The sequence below is a fragment of the Carassius carassius genome, chromosome 43, assembly GCF_963082965.1.
Source record: "Carassius carassius chromosome 43, fCarCar2.1, whole genome shotgun sequence".
Classification (NCBI taxonomy): domain Eukaryota; kingdom Metazoa; phylum Chordata; class Actinopteri; order Cypriniformes; family Cyprinidae; genus Carassius; species Carassius carassius.
In genome coordinates this window covers 19818068-19836467 of record NC_081797.1, presented here as the reverse complement: position 1 = coordinate 19836467, position 18400 = coordinate 19818068, and the positions used below count along the sequence as shown (strand labels likewise).

Genomic DNA, 18400 nt, shown 5'->3' with positions numbered 1-18400 from the left:
GGAGAAACTGGTTTGTTCGCTTTTGTCTCACATTAATTTCTGAGAAAACAAGAGGATCTCAGTGACTCTTCATTTCAAAATTCCACACACATTAAATTTGTCAACATAAAATCAGTTTTTCTGTCAGCCCAAACACAGACAGAGGCAGGTTTCATTTCAGAAAGCAGAAGATGAAGTGATGGTAATAATCAGTAGAGTTTATTGAATAGTTTTCCATGTTCAGTTAGACATCGCCTGAGCAACACAATTTCAACAAGTGTTATTATACCAAAACAAAAAATACTGCTTCACTATATCATCATGTGATAATAAATCCTTGAAACAGAGATTGTGTCTTTCAGGTATCTACTTACTTGTGAAGGCAACACAGCACACAACACACAGTTAGAATAAACAGTAACAGAATAACAACATAATAACTGCAGTACATATATATTATATACGTGTAGGAAGTAATGTTTTGTAGAGAAATAGAAACAATATGAATGACGTACAATACAAATGTGTGTTTGCTCTCTTAAATATGCTCTATTATAGACCATAAATATCACATATGTTAATAATTTCTGTAGTTAAATCTATAATCAGACTGTTGACCCTATCACTATCCCTTAACCTTTCCTTAACCTTAATCGTATTCCACATCAATAGCAGTAACAATATTTTGCAATATAATATAAAGAAAAATAAATTTTGTTTTGATATAGTTACAGACATCTAATTGAAAGAGAGATTGAGTATACAGTAGTTTTACACAATCATGTAATCACTATTTCTATAGTTAAATTCATACATTACATACTCCTTAAATCAAATCTTCTAATAATCAGACATAGGACCATGACTCAGTCAGATGTTTGTCTGTTGTGTGATCTTACACAGTGACAGAGAGGAATTAAAAACCTTAAATCCAGCATAGAGGGGTTCAGTGAATGTGGTGTTGAATGTGTGTAAGTGTGTGAGTGTGTGTGTGTCAGAGACACTGTAGAAGGACAGAGTGCCGGCCGGCCAGTCCAGATACACTCCTACTCTTTTAGTGGAGGGTGAAGGGGCAGGGTGCTTGCTGTGTTTGGATCCAGTGTGAGATCACAGAAATCTAAACCCCGAGAGAGACAAAACAGTTACATAATTTTATTTGTTTTCATAAAACGTGCAAGAGTGTGCCAGACAGAAACCTACATTTTTGCAGTCCTGGTTGGATCCTGAAAGGCTCTCCATGGTCCAAACTAAAATGACACACAAACATACAGACATAGTACAGACAAGTTATTGGAAGTCCATTGCAGTCCATAGTGAACAGGTTTTGTTTTGTTTTTATGATAGTGTACTTTAGACATTGTACTAAACATACAGTACGTAACTTTCAACTTCATGTGAACTAACTCTGATTTGAGTATTAGTAGACTGTTAGGTTAGAGTTGTTTTTAATAGAATAAACTGACTTGTACTTGCAAAGTTACTTATAGTCAGTGGATTGTCTGAAGTGGATAGATAAATTATTTGAGGATAGGGATTTAATTAGTAAATGCAGAGATGTGAAGTGTGGGCTCTTGCTGCAGAAAGTATTTCTAAACTTGTACCCCACATACTTGAGTGTCTTTAGTGAGCAGTTTTGATCCTTCAGTTTGTCAGAGAGGAGCTGGACTCCTGATTGTCCTGGGTGATTGTAGCTCAGATCCAGCTCTCTCAGGTGTGAGGGGTTTGAGCTCAGAGCTGAAAACAGATAACGACAGCCTTCCTCTGTCACCATACAGCCTGACAACCTACAAACACACATCAACAGATTACATCATCTGTGAAGCCCTCAGCTCTCAAATACCTGAGGAATCATTGTTGATCTTAGTTTTAAACCAGTATGCATGTCCTTACTGGATTTCTTGTCTTATAAAACAATTTGCAGAAATGCTCTGAAGTGACAAGAAAGATCATGTAACAATCGATCAAATCCAACACAACATCTTGAAAAAGTTTAATCTAAATATTTTTAACTTGACAGCACATTAAAAACACAACTCTGAACTTTGTGCTGAACTTTGGTAACAAAAAATAAAATAGTCTGCAGACATATTATATTAGTGTAATCTATAGACATTGCAGAAAGATACATTTTTCCTTTCTTTTAAATCAGACATCAAGTCTTTAGGCAAACCTCCCAAACCTGACAACATCTCCCTCGTCAACTTAATTTCAAAGATTTAACTGGGCAGAAAGAGGGAAAGTGTTTGGTGACAACTGATCTTAAAGACCTGTTGCCTTGAGGAATCTTGAGAATTTATGAATGTGTGATGTTCTAAAGACCTCAGTATCTCCAGTTTACAGTTTTGACTCTTCAGACCATCAGAGAGCAGCTTCACTCTTGAATCCTGCAAGTCATTGTTACTCAGGTCCAGCTCTCTAAGGACAGAGTTTGACGATTGTAGAGCGGATGTCACTATCTCACAATGTTGGACATTGAGATTACAGCCAGGAAGACTGAAAAATAACAGAACACAATACAATCAAAATCTTAACCTCATTCTACAATTAGCATTGCATTTAGTTGCTGTTCAACAGATCGGGACATTCTAAAAATAAGCAAAACAATACCCTGCTGAAAAGAAAGCATATGCTGGTTAGGTATGTTTTAATGCATGGCTGCTGGTTTAAGATGCTTTTTAGGTGTGCCTGTGCTGGTTCTAAGCTGGTACTGAGCAGGAGCTAGGACCAGTTTAGAACCAGCACATGGCCAGCTTAAACCAGCTCAAACCATCAGCCATGTATTAAAACATACATAACCAGCATATGCTTTTTTAACAGGGTAGAAAAGTATAATTGCATTCAAAAAGGACTCTTCATTGTAAGACAGGGGTTACACACTCACAAAGCTTTTCTGCAGTTGATCACAGCTGATATCAGTCTTCTTCTACCTTCATCTGATGTGTTGTATTTCTTGAGATCCAGCTCATCCAGCACTTCCTCTGACATCTGAAGCATGTAGGCGATTGCTGAGCAGTGAGTTGGAGAGAGTTTCTTCTCTGAATGTTTTTCTGATTTCAGAAACTCCTGAATCTCTCTAGACAGAGTCTGATCCTTCACTTCCAGCAGACAGAGGAACAGATTGATGGATCTTTCAGTGGAGACTGCTTTTCCATCTTTGATCTTCTCTTTAATGTTAAATGTGGTTTTACTGATGCTCTCTGAGCTGTTTTCTGTGTGTGTCAGCAGATCCCCTAAGAGTCTCTGATTGGACTCCAGTGAGATGCCCAGCAAGAACCGCAGGAACAGATCCAGGTGTCCATTTTTACTTTCTAAAGCTTTATCTACTGCCCCTTTATGCAAATTGTGCATTGAATCAAAAACCCTCAGAGCTTTCATTGCGCAGCTTAAATAGCAATAAAACACATAGAAAGCAGCAAAAAACTCTTGAACGCTCAGATGAATGAAGCAGTAGACTTTCCTCTGATGAATCATTGATTCTTCCTTAAAGATCTCGGTGCAAATCTCAGAAAACACTGAGGCGTCAGTGACATCTATGCTGCTCTCAATCAGGTCCTCCTCATAGAACATCACATTGCCCTTCATCAGCTGATTGAAAGCCACTTCAGCAAGTTTTACAATCGCTTCTCTGACGGACTTTAGGAGTTTCTCTGGATCTCTTTCATCAGACTTTCTCTTAATCTGAATCAGCAAGAAGTAGATGTACATTTCAGTCAGAGTTCCAGGGATTTCTGCATTGAGATCTTCTTTCAGGAGGTTTTGAAGCACAGTGGATGAGATCCAGCAGAAGACGGGGATGTGGCACATGATGTGGAGGCTTCTTGCTCTTCTGATGTGTGTGGTTATTCTGTTGGCTTGATGCTGGTCACTGATTCTCTTCCTGAAATATTCCTCTTTTTGAGGGTCATTAAATCCCTGAATTTCTGTCACACGGTTAATGTAATTGGAGGGGATCTGATTGGCTGCTGCTGGTCTGGAGGTGATCCAGATAAGAGCAGAGGGAAGCATCTCTCCTCTGATGAGGTTTGACATCAACACACCCACTGATGAAGATTCGTTCACATCACAAACTTTCTCATCATCTGAGAAAATCAGCTTGTTTCTGCTTTCATCCAGACCATCTAGGATGAACACAACTTTACACTCCTCGTAAATCTTTGAATCCAGTTCTTGAAGTTCAGGATGAAAGTCCAACAGAAGTCTGTGAAGACTGTACTGATGATGTTGAATCAAGTTCAGCTCTCGAAATGGAAACACAAACATGAAATCTACATCCTGATTGTCTTTTCCCTCAGCCCAGTCCAGAATGAACTTCTGCACAGAGACGGTTTTTCCAATTCCAGCGATGCCTTTAGTAAAAACAGTCTTGATTTTCTCTTTCTCTTCACATCCTGGTTCAGGTAATGGTTTAAAGATGTCATTACAGCTGATTGGGTTGGGTTGTGTTCTGGGTGTTTTCTCCATCTGTAAAACCTCATGTTCTTCATTCACTCCTTCTCTCTCTCCGTCTATGATGTAGAGTTGTGTGAAGACCCTGGCCAAGAGGGTTTCATTTCCTTCTAGTTTGTTTCCCTCAAATAAGTGTGCATACTTGTTCTTTATACTGGTTTTGTGTTGGTCTTTGACTCTCTGCAGGACTGCTTCAGGTCTTTCCTCCCTGATGTGGGTCTGATTGTGGGATGCAAATCTATTATCTTTCTCCACACTCCTGAAATTAAAAGAAAGCACAGCCAAAATGGAAATAACAGTAATTGCAATGGCTGCTGAAGATGATCAGAAACATATCAGTGTGGATTTTCTGTGTTGCTTATTTTGGAGAACATTTAGTGTTCATTAGGGTTTCTTAAATGAAACTGCAGTAAATCAGCAGCTAAATATGTATACTGACTCTGGGGCGGAGGCCTCTGTTCCATCACTTAATGAAGGGGGTCTAGTTATGGATTGTGTTCTCTTCATAGACACACTGCTGCTGGGTCCTGCAGATTCTGATCCCAGTTCCTTCTTTCTGCTCATAGTGACAAAAAACAAACAAGTATGCATAGTACATATAAACACACACACACACACACACACACACACACAGTATTATTGTATATTAAGATACACACTTGCACTATTTGATAAACAGATAAGCATTGTCCATTAATGATTTTTTCCCCTTTTATTTAGCATTCAGTATTGTTATAATTATTAAAGCTATATTAATTATTATTATTGTATTTGTTTAATAAATTATACAGACATTACATAATAATAAAAAACAACATTACATTGGCTATTAATTTAGTTAAGATACATTCAGTTTATTGGACACAGCACTGACAGAAATCAGCCGATGCAAACAATCACCAGATTAAAGTTTGTCACGTCTCAGATATTCTGCAACCCATCAAATACAGATTGAATATGGCAACAGATGCCAACATTACACTGATCCAACAAACCTAAAAAAAAGTGGTGTAGCGTTGGCCAGCATCTGTTGGTGCAGTGTGAATAAGCCTAAAGAAATCAAACCCATGATCTTTGCATTGTGAGAGCTATGCTCTACTGTCTGAGATAAAGAGATATAACTCACTGTAGCGAGTGGGGCGGAGGGCTGAGAGCGGTGGGAAAGGGGCGAGGCCGGTGGAGTGATTGAGAAATGAGCGACACCTGCGGCACTCACCGGTCTCGAGTCCCACGGAGGAGATGGAAGGATATAAAACAGGAGCAACGACAGTGAAGGATGAGAGAGGACCAGGCCTGGGTTTAATTTAGTGTTTTGATTTTGTTTGTGCGTGGCATTCGTTCGTGAGGGGTTGCCGCGCTGTTTTGTGTTTATTTTGTAGTAAAAGTTTCTGTTTGATTGTCCGCCGGTTCCAGCCTCCTTCTCCCCACGAAAGAACATTGTTACAATCATCTTCATAAAAAGTTGCAAACGTGCTGATGCCATACCTGGATTCACTGGAGGTGTCTTCATTCTCTCTTTGCTCATTGGAACTCATTTTGGAAGCACTTTCCTCCAATTCTAAATGTGCATATATATATATATAAAAATGTCACATTTTAATTAAATAATCTCACGGCAGATGTAAGCACTTCTTTATTGTTCCTTTAACCCTCTGGAGTCTAAGGGTATTTTTGGGCCTTGGAGAAGTTTTGTCATGCCCTGACATTTGTGGTTTTTTTCATTTTCTTATAAATATCTAAATGGGTAAAGTCTAATCTCACTGTAATAAGCACAAACTTGGCTATAATTATATGTGAAATGCATGCATGTACATGATTGTGTTTTTGAAAAAAAAAATGTTATGCATGGTTAGTGAAAAACGAAAAATGTTAAATCACTTGAATAAAGCCATAAAACACATACAGAACAATGGTTCCCGGGATTTTTGAGAACTGGAGCTTGTAGCCTAGAATTTTTCTTTCTAAATTATGTGAAAATCATCTTGTTTACTCACTTACAGAAAACAATATATTGATTTAAATTTTCTAAGACACTTTTTGTTGGTAAAAGTCATATGCGAGTAAACCTCAACTAACATATAATATCATTGTGATTTACACCTGAGAAGACAAAGGCCTGCATAATGAGCTGCATAATGAGCTGCATAATGAGCCGCATAATGAGCTGCATAATGAGCTGCATAATGAGTCGCGTAATGAGATGCATAACAAGCTGCATAATGCGCTGCATAATGAGCTGCATAATGAGCCGCATAACGATCTGCATAATGAGCTGCATAATGAGCCTCTCAGTCATCTGTGCCACTGAGAGGGAAGAGTTACAAGAAAGAATGTGAGAACAAAATAAATCTATATAATTTTATGTTTGTAGTTTATTTAGAATATATTTGATTATCCCACAACATAATTTAATATCCACTTGGGGGAGCAGTTAAACAGTTTATTAACAAAATCTAAGCTGACTTTCAAACTAATTTTTTTTGCATCATTACTCCAGTCACACAATCCTTCAGAAATCCTATGTTAATCCTAACAATCTTATTTTCTACAAAAAAACATTTATTATTATTATTATTATTATTGAAAAGAGCTGAGAATATTTTCAGTTTTTTTTATGGGGGATAAATTGAAAGAACAGCATTATTTGTTACATTTGTTACAGTTACATTTATTTATCAAGCTTTTGAATGGTATAGTATTGTATATTGTTATTGAAACTTCATAATATTTCACTTGATTATACATTTAGTCAGGAATTATAGTTTGGAAAAAGTCTTTGGAAAAAGTCTAACTAGTAAAATGTTTACACGTTATGTGTAAACTAGTACAAGTATATAAATAAATAAAAAGAGACTTACTCATGTTTATGATCTCTGCTGAATAAAGTGCTTCATCCTTTTTTCTGAGGAAATCCATTTCTCAAATCCTCAACCACATCACATCTTTTTGGGGTGAATTATGTCTTATTCCTCTCATCGCGAAGCAAACAGTAAAATAAAAACTTGAAGAACAGTCTCGCTGCTTTTTCTTCTGTGTGGGCGTATTCAAGCCGCGCGCTTCAGTTTGAATCTGAATAGCGCGTTCAGCGCGGGGGCGTGGTCACATTAGAAGATAATGAAGGGAGACGTGAAAAAAGGACATCGCGTTGTTTTGATATGGATTACTTTATCACAGAATATTTGTTTTCGGCAGCACTTGTTTAGTTTAAAAGTAGACATGTCAAGCTTTCTATAGATATCTCTCTCGTGTCTCTTCGTTGAGTATTCACGGAGTTACAGTTCATTTTAATGACGTGTTTGTAAATGAAGATCAGCACAGACAAAGGCTGCAGACAGCACACCTTGTTTGTTGTTTAAGTGCACAAAGTTTTGTTGTTATTATGTCTTTATCCAAAAAAAAAGTAGACCCTTTACAGATTCGATTGATGTATTGCTCTTATCTGTGCGATTAAAACTGAAAGTTTAATTTAAGTTCTTTTCGGGGTTATCAGGAGAAAATGACTCATAACGCGTATACGTGTGAATCTACTTCAGAGGGTTAAAGTAACATGATGCAAACATCCCTAACTGATATCAAAATTCAATATAAAATTTAAAGTAAAAAAAAAAAAGTTAAATAAACATACACAGTTAAATGCAGACTATTGTCAGTAGCTTTGGATACTCACCTGTTAAGTAAAATGTGCAGTTTTCTGTAGTACAAACGATAATGTTCTGCACAATGAGTTTTTACAGTGTATTCTGGGACAACACAAATAAAACTAACTAAAACAAACCCAATAACTCCTGGTAAACTCAAAATAATAACTGGAAAACTCAAACTCAAAGGAAACTCAAGATCAGTTTGTGTGAGGAACTGCCATACATCATTTGCAGTGTTTATTTACAGAAAATATGCAATCATTAAAAAATATTAGCTCAATTGTTTTAATTCCTCACTGTTCATTCAGCTTTTAATGTTTGTGACAGTACAATTATGTATATTTACCTGCAGTAGATAAGCAGTATAGGTTTAGTTATAATGTTGTACCTGTGATACAAAAGAAATGCAGAACTCAGCACTACTTCGTTTGTACTGTAAGCTAAAACAAAAATATTTAAAAATACAGATTTTTTTAAGTGCACATCATGACTTTTAACAAGCATCTCATATTCTGTCATTTGTGCAAGAGAATCAGCAATCATTGGTTTATTGATATTGTCTGATAAATAGTGTAATTAGTACAGTTTAAAATGTAGAAAATATTCTGGCAACAAAATATTACATTCCCAATAACTTACTATCACGATTACCATTACCAACTTATTTCTACATATCTACTGTATGTGGTTACATAAAGAACAAGTTCTGAACTTACCGCACTGTGCTGCCACTTAAAAGTCCAGGCATAGAATTTAACTCTCAAAATATTATCCTTTCTTTTACTTTCATTTAGTCTCCTGGTCAAAGGTGACTCTTGTCTCTTTCTCGTCTTGTTCTCCCTCTAGTGGTGCAGAGCATCATCATCATCATCTTCATCATCATCATCATCATCATCATCATCATCTCAGGTCAGTCATTATCTTCATCATCATCATCATCATCTCAGGTCAGTCTCAAAGCTGTTGTGTTGTTTGTAACTCAACACAGACAATATGAATGGAAATTAAACTAGTTTTCAGGATGTGTATGCTGTGTAATATGGCAAATAAGGGATTTCTGTTTGTTTGTTTGTCAGCACTAATGACAGTGTTCTGCTGAATCTTGTCTCTCTTCTGCTCCTCATCCTCCTTCAGGAACTGATGAAGTGTCTCAAACACCTCCATCTGTAATAATATATAATAATATAATAACATTTGGTTATTGTATAAATATGTATGGACTCATCTGGTTTGTTTTTAGCAGCATTTTCACAGATTTGTTTGAAGTCATTTCCAGATCCTGCTTCAGCACATTGACTTGCACCTCCAGCTCCCCCTGCAGGAAACAAGATTGTGTCTAATTGGATACAAGTGTGTGATTAGTGAAGTGGTGTATGGGAAATGTAGTCCAATGTGATGTGCATCAGTGAGTGTAGTGAGGAAGTCAGTATGATGAGTTAGTGACATCTGGTGAGGTACAAATCGAAGTCCATGGACCGGATTCATGACAGTTTGTTAGAACTGTATAGTTACTGTATAGTTACTCACAACTGATTGATAACATGCGTGTTCTGAAGGATGAGTCTAAAAGTAGTTGTTTTTAAAGATGCTTTAAATGACTGAACACACATAATATGAATTAAAATTAAACTTAACACAACAACAAAATACAAATTCAACTTGCATACTACATCACCTTTTCAGACGTTAGCCTACAGCCATAGGCCTAAACATACTTTATTTTATGTTTACATTGAAATACATACATTTTCAAGGAATAGTTCACACAAAAATAAAATTCTTCATTTAATCAGAAGCTCATTTAAATGGGTAGCAGCAAAATCTGTAGACAGCTCTCTTCAAAAAATAGACAGCTGATCTCCATCAGCAGATGTTCAGCGTCCTCACAGGAGCTTCATGATACAGTAAAACTACACAGAGTCAACACACAGAGAACCAACAGTGATCTGTTTCAGTGTTTGAGCTTCACCATTTGACGACACAGAGTAGTTTCATAATTTCCTTCATCTGCAGGTGAGCCCTGGCCATCTCAATGTAAAAAAGAAGACAAAATATGAATCAAAACAGACACAATAAATAATTTATTATGTGAGTCAATATTTAAGTGAATGTTAATTGAATAATAAAAAAAAAATCTAAACAAATAATAGTTTTTAAATATTTTAAGTTTTTAAAGTATACAGTTAAATAACATTGTTGTCACGGTTCGTGAATGCACCGTCTCCAGCTGTAGTCATGTTATGTCATGTTGATTGGTTCATGTGGGTGTTGCCACTGATCGCCTGATCAGCGGCAGGTGCATCTCATTCCAACCGCCTATTTAACGCCATGTCTTTCGTCTCCTGTTTGTCAGATCGTTGTTTGAGGTCCATGTGTTGATGTCTGTTCGTGCTCCTGTGTTCCTGTCCTTGCCCTGTTTCCTGTTTCGGTCTCCTTTGGATTATCACAGTCACTCACGGATTATCACCACGGATCACCGATCTACCACCACCGTCATCGCTACCAACGCACTCAAATCACCTACCCACCTGTCTGTGCTGCCATCGTGGTTCCTGCGTCACTCACCAGCATTCATCCATCACAACTCCTGTCAATAAACTACCTTTACTTGCATCTGCCTCCTGTCCTCCATTGTTAGCGTCACAGAACGATCTGACCAACATGGAGGCAGCGAGTAATCAACCTTCCTCCCTCGAAGTTTTCCTCAGCGCCAGTGTTCGGAGGATGGACTCCCAGGAGCGGACTCTTAACGACACTGGTCGCGCGGTTCAGGCTTTAGTGACGCAGGTGTCCGAGCTCACCCAACAGTTCCAGCTATTACGAGCTCCCACTGCGCCACTCACACCGCCTGTTCCACCAGCACCATCGGAGGCCCCCTACCAGCCGGAACCACGCCTCCCGATTCCGGAAGCGTACTCGGGTGAGCCCGACTATTGTAGAGCTTTCCTTAACCGTTGTGATATGCATTTTGCCCTCCAGCCTAGAACCTTCTCCAGTGAGAGGGCCAAGGTGGCCTTCGTTCTGACCCTGCTCTCTGGGAGGGCGGCATTGTGGGGAACAGCGGTGTGGGAGAACCAGGACCCATGCTGCGCCTCGTTCCAGGCGCTCTCCGCCGAGATGAGACGGGTCTTTGATCGGGCCGCCGCAGGACGGGAGGCGGGCAGGAGGCTGGCGGAGTTACGCCAGCACGAGAGATCCGTCTCGGACTATTCCATCGAGTTCCGGACCCTGGCGGCGGAGTGCCATTGGAACGAGGAGGCGCAGTGGGACATGTTCCTGCATGGGCTGGCTGACCGCGTCCAGAGGGAGATCTACGCCCTGGACCTTCCCCCGTCGTTCAATGGACTTATTGAGCTGGCCCTTCGGGTCGATGCACGGATGGAGAGGAGGGGGCTACTCAACACCCCATCCAGGGGACCGGCAGACGTGCGGTTCAGCGGCGGGGACGTGGCCAGCCCCGTCTACGATCACGAGCCCATGCAGGTAGGGCGAGCTCTGCTTTCCCGGGAGGAGAAGGAGAGGCGGAGGTCCCTGGGCCTTTGCCTTTACTGCGGGGGAGCCGGACATCAAGCCCACGCCTGTCCGGTAAAAGGCCAGGCCCGGTAGTACGTATGAGGCTACTATCGGGTGGGATCTCCGCCGAGAAGACCTCATCATCATCATCATCACCATCATCTTCTACGCTCCTCCCGGTATGGCTGCGGTGGTCAGCACAGACACATCACTGTCAGGCACTACTGGATTCCGGGGCAGAAGGTAACTTCATGGACAGCACATTAGCCCACAAGCTCCACATTCCCCTCAGACCTCTTCCGCACCAGATCACGGTTCACGCCCTCACTGGTCAGCAACTTCCCACCATATCATACATCACTGAAGACATTACACTCATCACCTCTGGCAATCACTCCGAGACCATCTCTTTTCACATCCTTGACTCTCCCCTGGCACCCATTGTCCTCGGACACCCTTGGCTCCTCCTCCACAACCCTAGCATTGACTGGCTCTCTAACTCCGTTTTGTCTTGGTGTAAAAGGTGTCATGAGTCTTGTCTAGTGTCTGCCTGTCCGTCTGTGTCTGTGTCTGTGTTGCAGGAGGAGGCGGTGGATTTGTCTAACGTGCCCGCTGAGTACCTCCATCTGAAGGAAGTGTTCAGTAAGTCTCGGACTGCTTCTCTTCCTCCGCATCGTCCTTACGACTGTGCCATAGATTTACTATCAGGTAAGTCTCCGCCTAAGGGCAAACTCTATTCACTTTCTGTTCCAGAGAGGGAGGCTATGGAGAAATATATTTCTGATTCTCTAGCTTCTAAATTCATCCGCCCTTCCTCTTCTCCTGCTGGGGCGGGGTTCTTTTTTGTGGGAAAGAAGGACGGATCTCTGCGACCTTGTATTGATTACCGGGGACTGAACAACATCACGGTAAAGAATACTTATCCTTTGCCGTTGATGTCTTCGGCCTTCGAGAGGTTGCAGGGAGCATCAATTTTCACAAAACTGGACTTACGCAATGCGTATCATTTGGTTCGGATCAGGGAGGGGGATGAATGGAAGACCGCTTTTAACACCCCCAGAGGGCACTTTGAATACTTGGTTATGCCCTTTGGGCTCTCCAACTCCCCAGCGGTCTTCCAGGCACTCGTCAACGACGTGCTGCGAGATATGATCGATCAGTTCATTTATGTCTACCTGGACGACATATTGATTTTTTCTTCTTCTCTCCAGGAACATGTGCAGCACGTCCAACGAGTGCTTCAGAGGTTGCTAGAGAATGGGCTTTTTGTCAAGGCGGAGAAATGCGAATTTCATGCACAGTCAATTCCATTTTTGGGGTATATCGTGTCGACTGAGGGAATACGCATGGATCCCGAGAAGGTTAAGGCTGTGGTAGAATGGCCAAGCCCAGATTCCCGTAAGGCCCTACAGAGGTTTCTGGGGTTCGCTAACTTCTACCGGCGTTTTATTCGCAACTTCAGCCAACTAGCCGCACCTCTGACCGCCTTGACCTCCGCCAAGACTGCGTTCAGGTGGTCGGACACAGCTGAGGCTGTGTTTGCCAAACTGAAGAGCCGTTTCATTTCAGCCCCTATTCTGATTACCCCTGACCCTACACGTCAGTTCGTGGTGGAGGTCGACGCATCAGAGGTGGGGGTAGGAGCAGTGTTATCTCAACGTTCTCCCTTAGATGACAAGGTCCACCCTTGCGCGTATTTTTCATATCGTTTATCTCCGGCAGAACGAAATTACGATATTGGTAACCGAGAATTGTTGGCAGTTAAGATGGCATTGGAGGAATGGCGACACTGGTTAGAGGGATCGGGGGTTCCTTTTATAGTATGGACTGACCACAAGAATTTAGAGTACATTAGCACCGCCAAGAGGTTGAACTCCAGGCAGGCTCGGTGGGCACTTTTTTTCGGACGTTTTGACTTTACTATCTCGTACCGCCCGGGTTCCAAAAATATCAAACCCGATTCTTTGTCGCGTATTTTTGACCATTCCGAACGCCCGTCCACTCCCGAGTGTATTTTTCCTGAGACATTAGTGGTCTCCATTCTCACATGGGAGATCGAATCGAAGGTCAGAACGGCCTTAGAAGGGGTAACGCCTCCGCCCGGGTGCCCACCGAACCGTTTATTTGTGCCGGAGGGATTAAGGTCCAACGTTATCCAGTGGGGACATTGCTCGAATGTAGCTTGCCATCCAGGGGTTAACCGTACTAGATTTTTAGTCAAGCAACGATTCTTGTGGCCACTTATGGCTCGCGACATTCACAGTTTTGTTTTGGCTTGCTCGGTTTGTGCCACTGGTAAGACTTCCAATCGGCCCCCTGATGGGTTACTCCAACCGCTGCCGGTTCCTTCGAGACCCTGGTCCCACATCGCTCTAGATTTTATTACCGCCCTCCCGCCCTCCCAGGGCAACACGGTAGTTTTAACCGTGGTGGACCGGTTCTCGAAGGCGGCCCACTTTATTCCCTTGCCCAAATTACCCTCAGCCAAGGAGACAGCGTTGACCGTCGTAGACCATGTCTTTCGTTTACATGGCCTCCCGATAGACGTGGTTTCCGACAGGGGACCCCAATTTGTGGCTAAATTTTGGCAAGAATTCTGTAGACTACTGGGAGCGACTGTAAGTCTGTCCTCAGGGTTTCACCCCCAGAGCAATGGTCAAACCGAGAGAGCCAACCAAGATTTGGAAAGGGTGTTGCGATGTTTGGTCTCCAAGAATCCTTCCTCCTGGAGCCAACAATTGTCTATGGTGGAGTACGCCCACAATACCTTACCAGTATCAGCTACGGGCCTATCTCCTTTTGAGTGTAGTGTAGGTTACCAGCCACCTATTTTTCCCAGTATGGAATCCGAAGTTGCGGTCCCCTCCGCTCACGCCTTCGTCCAGAGGTGCCACCGCACTTGGACCAGAGCCCGTGAGACTCTACTCCAAGTGGGGGCGCGCACCAAGGCCAAGGCCGATCGCCACCGGTCTAGGCCTCCCGTATACGTCGTGGGTCAAGAGGTGTGGCTTTCAACCAAGAATATTCCTCTCCGGTCCAAATCTAATAAATTGGCTCCCAAATTTATTGGCCCGTTTACTGTCACCAAAATCATTAGTCCGGTGGCAGTCCGCCTTAAACTCCCTCCTACGTACAGGAGAATTCATCCCGCCTTTCATGTGTCCAAAATTAAGCCCGTATTTCATTCTCCCATTAATCCGCCTACCCCGGTCCCTCCCCCGCCGCGTCTCGTAGATGGGGAGACCACCTATTTGGTAAATCGTATTCTGGACTCTAGAAGGAGGGGACGCGGATTTCAGTACTTGGTGGACTGGGAGGGTTACGGTCCGGAGAAGAGAAGTTGGGTACCTGCTAGGGACATCCTGGATCACTCCCTTATCGATGATTACAATCGACAGGTAAGAGATTCTGGGGACGCCAGGAGGCGTCCTTAGGAGGAGGGGTACTGTCACGGTTCGTGAATGCACCGTCTCCAGCTGTAGTCATGTTATGTCATGTTGATTGGTTCATGTGGGTGTTGCCACTGATCGCCTGATCAGCGGCAGGTGCATCTCATTCCAACCGCCTATTTAACGCCCTGTCTTTCGTCTCCTGTTTGTCAGATCGTTGTTTGAGGTCCATGTGTTGATGTCTGTTCGTGCTCCTGTGTTCCTGTCCTTGCCCTGTTTCCTGTTTCGGTCTCCTTTGGATTATCACAGTCACTCACGGATTATCACCACGGATCACCGATCTACCACCACCGTCATCGCTACCAACGCACTCAAATCACCTACCCACCTGTCTGTGCTGCCATCGTGGTTCCTGCGTCACTCACCAGCATTCATCCATCACAACTCCTGTCAATAAACTACCTTTACTTGCATCTGCCTCCTGTCCTCCATTGTTAGCGTCACAATTGTAACAGTGTATACATTTCTAAATATGAATATTTATTAATAACATTGTAACAATGTATACATTTAGATACAATTTCACCCATAATTATTAACTAAATAGTATTTTAGTTTATCTACTTGATCTCCATGAACACTTTCTTTGACAATAATACTAAATCCACCAAACTCTTAATAAACACCTCACAATCTAAACATGTAACTCTGAAAATCACATTAGAGCGCTGCCAAACAGTCAAACAATAAGGTTGTGTATGAATGTATGTTGTGAGCAGATGATCTTTAATATCAAGTCTAGTTTCAGCCCAGTAAAGTAAGTATATTTTCCTGAAGAATCCCCAGGATCTTTACAAACTTCTTTCAACAAGTTTACTCAATATAAGTTGGGCACATGTGTGGTTCTCAAACAAATAACACACATTAAGTTGACTCATTCATAGTAAAAAAAGAAAAGAAAAACAGTATTTCTATAGCGATGTCGAGTGGTTTATTCTCTGTACACACAGAAGAGGGCGTCACTAGCATGTGAATGAACTCTTATTGACCATCAGCAGACATGAGCTTTTGACAAAGAACTGATGATCAGTTATCTTCAACATATCACTTTAGATTGTGTTCATACAGACAAAAATAAAGGAGCACAGTACAAAAATACATATTCATAGATGCAGCGAAACATAATATTAAGAAAACTGAAGTTTCAGGAATGTTTAAAACTGTGAAATCTAAATTGGGATCTAAACGTCAAACAGTGACAGAAAGACCTTAAATGTATTGAAGAATACAGACATTTTCATGCTGTGGAGATTTATTGACATCATTAAACTTGTCAATTTAAACATCTCCCTCTTAATTTACTTTGAATTAAAAATGTCATTAGGACATTTTAGTCACTATTAGTGATGAATTTGTTCCTCATAAATCGTTCAGTTTAATTTAGTTATAGACTGTAACATGACGACACATTCAGTTATCTGCAGCGTCTCAGTAAAGACTGAAGATGAAACACTGTGGCGTGAGAAATGGTCTTTTAAAAGACTTTGAGAGTGAACTACAGTCTTCAGGTCAATGATTTAAATAGTGAGCACATGCTTCAGTGCTCTGAGAGTGTTTATAGAGCTGTGAGTTAAACACTTCATGACTGACACTGTTTATCATAATAACACACAACAACTAGAATGATCTTAGGAATGCATTTTCAAGGTTAATTATTGCTTTTATTTAAATAGCTTCTTATTTTAATTTTTTTCAGAAAACCATTCAGTCTGGAACTCCATCAAGATACAAAATATGAGTAACTGTATTTCGTTATAATTACATTTTAAATGAGGGGTAATCGGAATACAGTTACATCTGAAAAGTATGAAAAATACAAAAACTCCTAGAATTCAGATTAACAACAGATTATTTTGAATCATACATGAAATAAAGGTTTATAAAGTCAAACGATAGCTTTATGTGCTTTACAGATGAACTTGGAGTCTTTATTCATTCGAAATGTTCAAGAATAGATCATCTTTGTTGCGGTAATGTGAGTTCATGATCCGATTTGTGAAAAGATGATTCTTTTGAGTCAATCTTTTAAAAGAATCATTTATTTTGTTTAATTAAACCAATGTGGAAATCAATGGTTCACAAACTGTAAAGATCTGAGGTGTTTTCACAAAAGCATCCTTAGCGAACTGTGGTTCGAGCTCTGTCAATTTTGACTCAGCAATTCTTTTGTGCCGATCGCTTCTCCATAGAGAGGATTATCATCACTTAAAGTTTGGTCCATTCATTAAACAAATTTATTGTATAACTTAGACAACTGTGCAGTTGTTTTGGCTGCTTTTATTATGTGTTTGGTGCGTCTGGATTCGTTTTGAAGCTTGGAATGCAGCATGAAACAGCACAGAATCACATTCATTGTAGTCTGATTGAATTTCTGTTGATTGGAAGATTTTGTTGTTCTTAGAAATTCTGTGGAAATTTATATTGTTAAAAATAAAATGCAAAGAAAACACAAATCTTATGACTGGTAAATGCCACTTTTATTTAGATTTGGAAAGCATAAAAACAAGACATCAAATTAATATGTTCCTTTGTGTGTTTCATAGCGTAAAGGTGTCAAATGATGTTGGTAAAAAGAACATTATTTTGTGTAATGAAATATGTTTATGTTCAAAAAACACATTATTTTCCACATACTGTACATTATTGTTTCTCCTCTATGTCCCTGCCTTCTGAAACGCATGTACTTTTACAAAGCTCATCGGTCTGAAAAGCGAGGTGTGCTCTGATTGGACAGCTATCCAGGGCGTTGTGATTGGCCGAATGTTTCAATCGTCTGACGGAAATGGTACATCCCTCAACATATACTGTTATGGCATGTCCCAGTCAGAACACCAGCATGACAGGACACAAAGAAAACCCATTACAAACGAGACAGCATGCAATGGGGAGATAATTACATAATTACTTTTTACGTGTTGTGTTGTATATCATGGCACGTAAACATAAAATCTTGTCTGACAAACAACAAGTGCTACTCTACACAGCTCAACATTTGTGTTTGAATCATCAGTGACAAATCCTTTACATATGAAAACCTACTTGCAAACCGTGAGTCAGAAGCGCCAGATTGTCCTGGTAAAGAGTGAAGAACAGACTTTTACTCTTAATCTGTAGCGAAATACATTTTAAAAGTAAACTTCCCAGCAATGCGAGTCTCTCCAGACCTCTCTCTTCCTGCAGCGGATCCAGACCAGGGTACTCCAGCTCCAACATCACCGTCCTGAAACACGAGCCCAGTGATCTGACCAACAGTAAACTCCTGCTGCACACAGATCATGCTCACCGGGTGCCGCAGCATAAACGACTGCCCACTGCTCCGGGTGTGTGTTCACTGCTGTGTGTGTGTGTGTGTGTGTGTGTGTGTGTGTGTGT

At 41.0% G+C, this 18400-nt stretch overlaps 2 protein-coding genes across 2 annotated transcripts; both read right to left on the bottom strand.

Moving 5' to 3' along the window:
• Positions 1–1025: 1025 nt before the first annotated feature.
• Positions 1026–1856, bottom strand: LOC132124829 (ribonuclease inhibitor-like). Its single transcript, XM_059535976.1, has 3 exons — positions 1590–1856; positions 1180–1226; positions 1026–1096 (listed from the first exon to the last, which is right to left on the bottom strand). The coding sequence occupies exons 1-3, from the start codon at positions 1775–1777 to the stop codon at positions 1026–1028; spliced, it is 306 nt and encodes a 101-aa protein (XP_059391959.1). The 5' UTR covers positions 1778–1856.
• On the bottom strand, positions 1777–5960 carry LOC132124828 (NLR family CARD domain-containing protein 3-like). The gene is made up of 5 exons (XM_059535975.1): positions 5911–5960; positions 4865–4981; positions 2861–4684; positions 2299–2472; positions 1777–1819 (listed from the first exon to the last, which is right to left on the bottom strand). Exons 1-5 carry the CDS (start codon positions 5958–5960, stop codon positions 1777–1779), a joined length of 2208 nt encoding a protein of 735 aa, XP_059391958.1.
• Between the last annotated feature and the right edge of the window lie 12440 nt (positions 5961–18400).